The sequence below is a fragment of the Sinohyriopsis cumingii genome, chromosome 16, assembly GCF_028554795.1.
Source record: "Sinohyriopsis cumingii isolate HCF-2022 chromosome 16, ASM2855479v2, whole genome shotgun sequence".
NCBI lineage: Eukaryota > Metazoa > Mollusca > Bivalvia > Unionida > Unionidae > Sinohyriopsis > Sinohyriopsis cumingii.
In genome coordinates this window covers 83,274,177-83,280,381 of record NC_142976.1, presented here as the reverse complement: position 1 = coordinate 83,280,381, position 6,205 = coordinate 83,274,177, and the positions used below count along the sequence as shown (strand labels likewise).

Genomic DNA, 6,205 nt, shown 5'->3' with positions numbered 1-6,205 from the left:
AAGCATTGTTCATTATTGATGAATAATGTTCAGAAGTATTATCTGATTGTGGGAAAATGAAAGGTTTATTTCTGTAACGTGGTTTTTCTTCAATCACAAGATTAATACAGAATTTGCTGGCGTTTTATTGTCAGAGAATATATATATATATATATATATATATATATATATATATATATATATATATATATATATATATATATATATATATATATCAGTCGATATATTTGTTATTACAGAAATTGCTGGCATTTTATTGTCAGAGAATATATCTCGGCCCATATCTTTGTTATTTATTGCACTTACTGGCGTTTAATTGTCAGAGAAGATATATCAGTCTGTGTCTTTCGTTATTACAGCATTTTCTGGCTTTTTCATATCAGACTATATTCACTTTAGGCAGCGGAATAATCACTATAATGACAATAAGGACTGCTGATTTTACAAATTTCTAAACGTGTTGAACTACTGACTGATCTTAATAAGCAAAATAGTCTTAATACAGTATGCTAGATATACCACAATACAGTATGCTGGATATACCATAATACTGTATGCTTGAAATACCATAATACAGTATGCTTGATATAACATAATACAGTATGCTTGATATGCCATAATACAGTATGCTTGATATACCATAATACAGTATGTTCGATATACCATAATACAGTATGCTTGATATACCATAATACAGTATGCTGGATATACCATAATACAGTATGATTGATATACCATAATAAAGTATGTTGGATATACCATAAAACAGTATGCTTGATACACCATAGTACAGTAAGCTTGATATACCATACTACAGTATGCTTGATATACTATAATACAGTATGCTGGATATACCATAATACAGTATGTTTGATATACCATAATACAGTATGCTTGATATACCATAACACAGTATGCTTGATATACCATAATACAGTATGTTTAATATACCATAATACAGTATGCTTGATATACCATAATACAGTATGTTGGATATACCATAATACAGTATGCTTGATATACCATAATACAGTATGCTTGGTATACAAGAATATAGTATGCTTGATACACCACAATACAGTATGCTGGATATACCATAATACAACATGCTTGGCATTCTCTATCAAAGTTCTGTAATATAGAAATGTGCTTATTTTTTATTTATGCTGTGGAACTGAAGCTTTTCGCATTCTGAGTTCTGATAAAAGACAATAACATAACATGTCTCCCATCCACAAAGTTTACAAAGTTTCTTTGAGGAAGAAAGTACCAACTGCATATATCTCCTTTATCAGAAATGAAAATAAAAAGAGACTTGTTTTAAAAATGAATTGAAACCCTTTCCATGCTTAATCATTTTATTTCACCAATGATTAAAACAGAACAATACGTCCTTTACAAAAATATTGCAAACCAGTAAATGTATAAACAAGACAGATTTGTACAATTAACTCATACATTCAACATCAGATATCTCAAAATGTATAACTTTTTTCAACCCTAGATTTCGTACTTCAACGACTTTGGTTAATGTTAATATTAAATTTTTTTTTCTCAACCTTTATATATTACAACCATCAAAGTAGATGAGTATATGTATCTATATTAGCACCGGACCCCTAGAAAAATGTACCTGTGAATATAACATTTTTCTGGGTCGGATTACGTTTTTGGATTTAGTTCATAGCCACATCGGTCTTTGTAACCTTCTTACATATTGATACACCTGGAATCACTCACTGAGATGTTACATTTTGATCAGCACCGCTTATTCACCGTATATACCAAAGTAGGTCACAGTAATTCATGTTTCGAGCATTACTGACCTTGGTTAAGTTTGGTGTTTTATTGTTCATGCTTGAATCTTTAGATTTGATGACTATATAACATCTCTGTGTAGTACTAAACCTTTACCAAATGAAGGTCACTTGACTTTCGTTTCACAATTTACCGGCTTTTGTTAATTGTATGTGTTAGCTAGTGATAAAACAGTTAAATATTTTGCTTGCATGTTATGGACATGTTATCTGATCTAAAATCATGAAACGTGGCAAGGAGATGCAAACTAAGGACGCATATTCCCTTGCTGCATAAATTTCAAATGTAGGTCATTATCACTTACATTTTTATTGATTCAATGAATTGTGTTAAATGTTGTGTTTAATATCCATTTACCTAGCTCTGTTGATGCTTGAATTGTGAAACTGATGCTTCTAAGTATTCCATAAGATCACAACATAAGAAGATCACATTGATATATATTTCATAGTATACTGGCTTTGGTATTTAGTTCATGGATACATGCGCTTATAGAATGCAAGATGCGTCCTATCTTAGATTTGGGGGCCCCAAGTGGCCGAGTAGTCTAAAGCGCTCTCCGTTACGGATCACTGCCATCTCACCTCTGTCTGGGTGGGTTCGAGACTAGGATTCGGCCAATGTGGGTATGTGAGAAAGCTTGCCAGTAGCTTCTCGTGGGTCGATGGTTCTTCCCGAGGTTTTCCCGGGTTCTTCCTCCTCGTTTGCTGAAAAATGGCGTTAAACCCCACAACAACAACAACAACAATCTTAGATTTGTGAAACATGTTGTGCGGATGCAGCCTGATAAGTATGACACCCTTATTGCAAAGCTAGGTCTCTTTTTTCTATAGTTCATGCTTCCGTGACCATGTTGAAATGTTGCATATAAAGCTCATTGTTTTGAGCTATGTTTAGATTCCAATAATAAACAGCTGTAGCTGCATTGTTAATGCAACACCTTTACAAGTAAAGAAGGTAATGGGTAATTTAAGAAAACCTAATAAATGAACTATAATTCTTATAGAAGCAATCCTGACTATCACCGAGTCCTTTTTTGCAAGATAATTATTTCATGTCTCCGGGACTACTAAAATTTCGCACAGTCAAACTATGTGATAGTCGATTAAATTCTATGTGTGTGCATGAGTGTTTAAGGAGTTCAGGGGTAGGACACATATCTTAAAAAAGAGCATATTGTTTGAAGAAGAATCAGATACAGCCTTTATCAAAGCTTGTTGTCAAGAAATGTTGTTCTTCGCTATGGGTATTTCATCACATGTTAAGCTTTACATGACGGCCAGTATATTTGCTGGAGGTAGAACTCATGCAAACCCCGGGAAGAACCACCGACCCACGGGAAGTGTGCTTCTAGTAAGCTTTCTCACATACCCAATTTGGCCGAATCCGAGACTCAAACCCTGGCGAACAGAGGTGAGATGCCTGTTGTCTGCAAAGGTGAGCGTTTTAGACCACTCAGCCACCCAGGGCTCCATGTCGTCAATAGAGAATATTTAATTAGAATCACACAATAAAGTATGTGCATTATGGGCTCGATTGAAGAAATTATTTTCAAGCTATTTATCGGGATTGCAGAAGATTGTTTGGAACCCTCTGCTAATTTATCGTTTATTTGATGTCGTAAGCATTGCAAAACGTAGGATAGAACATTATTAAAGTGAGTGTCAAATCAATGTATATAACTGGAACATGGTATACATTTTGTATGGCTACGAATCAATACAAATTCATTTCTCGAACAAAAGGGCTTCTGTGTTATCATCCCCACTGGCGCCACCTGGGGGTGGCCTGTATGGAACAGGGTCGCCTGGTCGGTATTCGAAGAAACGGGTCACAATATCATTACTAGATATCTGGAAAAAGAAAGGATACTTTAGTAGGCTAGTAGTACAAGCAGGCACCCTCAGAGGCTGAGAAAGGCTCGGGCCGGTTCGAACGTTAGAGATCCCTAGGCGTTAGTTATATTGAAATTTGGAATGCCGAAACTATCATATATAATATACTATTTAAAGATTTAAAAACAACTAAGTACACACAGAAGTATATTTAATATTTATCAGTTTCAGAATTCTTCAATTATAAATGCATTTCGAGGCATCTTAGGGGTTGAGGCTATGGCCAAATGGCCCCTCCAGGGCCGCCTCTGACTGGGCCTGAGTACTAACAAGCTTATGACTAATATTACTATAAATACTAGAAGTAGTTGTGTAGCAATATTAGCAGTAGTTGTAATTTATGTAGTATAAAGTGTTGTTCATCATAATGATGATGGTGTTGTTGTCGATGATGACTATTACAACGATGATAATGACGGCCATGTTGGTGCTATTGCTGCTGATTATGATGATGAGATATGAAAAATCTTGGACCATCATGGCGACCGGCTTTCTAAAGTTTATGAAACATTTCTGGGCCAATGATCTTCAAAATTGTCGAAACTGTATAAAAGGAAATCCTAGACCAGCGGAAGGCAAATGTTTATAAAAAACCACAAAAACAATATGGCCTTCTTTGGTTTTCCACTTTTTTTGACAGAAAACCAAGTTCAGTGTTCTTAACATTTTATAGCAACATTCCTGACGCATTGGTCCACTAAACTGTATTTTAAAAACATGGGCCAATGGCCTCTAAAAATATATATAGATAACTGGTCGCTAGTAGTCAAAACCATGCCGCTGGTATTCAAAATGTTATAAAGAAACCTACGGAAGTGAGTTTTAAATTTTATTAAAAAGCCCACTAACATTCAAAATATATTTTATGTAATTCAAATGCGATCCACACATCTTATGCGTTCTATGCTCCAAACAAAATAAAATAAAAAGTCAGATATAACCGTCAATAATTTTTCTTCAAATTTAAAATTGACTATGAATGCAAATTAAATGAATTTTGTTGCCAAATGCCTACACTAATATGTAAGGTCTCTCCGTTGTTGATAAACATGTTCCCGCCAACCCCAACCTCACAAAAAGCAAAACAAAACAACAACTTACTCAAAGGGGAGAGTCGCATTTCTTTGCAGGCATTTTGTCCTACCCTGCGCTAAAAAATGTTTATATGTTCAACATCACAAAATTCTTTATTTATATCATGATATACACCAATTATAAAAGTTAGCGTTAAACGTAATCATAATTGTTTACGTCCTGAATGCAATTCGTCTTTTTGTAAATCCTTTTTAGTTACCACTTTATAAGTCTTGAAACCATGATATGTTTGTTCCTAATCAGTTAACTCACTCATTTAAATATGATGCTAGTCCTGTTAAGGTAATTACTTGAGGAAAATATAAGGTAATTTGCCCAATTACATCATCGTTATGTATTATGCACTATCAAATAGACTTATAGCATTATTAGTCAATTATGTAGGGTCATTTACATCATAAAGATTAGATTTGCAACAGCAACAAATTTACCTATAATATCAATAAATTCCTTACGTGACAGTAAATACACGTATCTATTCATTGGTTTTATGATATGTTGACCACGCCAATTTTATATTATTTACTGTCCAATTTCTGCAGTGATGAGTGATATTTAATATATTTTGTTGATATCCATAGCAATAGGAGATATAACGTCTACTGAAAAATTTTGTGATGTGCCATATGTATCATTTTCACTATCAAAAGTAATGTAGTTTGAAATACCAAATCCATAAAAGCGTTTCCTTGTAAATACTAATTATGTTTCTTTGTTAAAGCCTTTGGATTCGTACAACACTTAATTTTGCTAAAATTATTTGTTTAAATTTCCTTATCTGTCTTAATGAGAATATCCCGTTATTTCTACGAATGTTTAAAATAGATATTTAAAGATTTATTACTATAAAGATGTTGTTGTTGATTTTCTTGTTTTATTCAGCAAAACCTGGTGGAGCATAATCAAGCCCTTAAGTGGCAGCTACTATTTTTGGTGCTGGAAAATAAGATAATATATAAATAAAACCGTTTAAATAAACTTACTTACAGTTTACAATATTGAATAAACACGTGATTCTCTTTCTGTATGAACCGAAACATACTGAGTGTCCATAACGGAAAAAGGTGATATACCTCCGGGTAGTTTATCTAACCTTATATAACTATCATCCGGTATTTTATTATGATCAATCACCAATTTACCAATATTATCCATCTAATTATTCGTTACTCTCATATCTATGTTTACTCTAGGTAATCATTTCTCTCCTGACGATTGATTTGTATCAATTCTTTCACTTAATGCAAAAGTCTTTTTTTATCTAATTCATTAATAATCTCTTTATCATTTTCGTCGGTTTCTGTTTGAATTATATATTTTTTATATATAAGTATAATGTTTTCTTAATAAAACTTATTAGCCGTTTGTTTCTGTTCCTTTTCTGAGATTTGGCATCT

The 6,205-nt window shown here is 33.3% G+C and overlaps 1 protein-coding gene across 1 annotated transcript in view; it reads right to left on the bottom strand.

Annotated features, from left to right (window-relative positions):
* Positions 1-1,174: 1,174 nt before the first annotated feature.
* Positions 1,175-6,205, bottom strand: part of LOC149780909 (SH3 and PX domain-containing protein 2A-like) — a 42,314-nt gene continuing 37,283 nt past the window's right edge. The window contains exon 3 of the mRNA XM_089938007.1: positions 1,175-3,671. Within this exon, the coding sequence (XP_089794133.1) occupies positions 3,546-3,671 (126 nt within the window). The 3' untranslated portion in view covers positions 1,175-3,545. The remainder of the gene's footprint in view (positions 3,672-6,205) is intronic.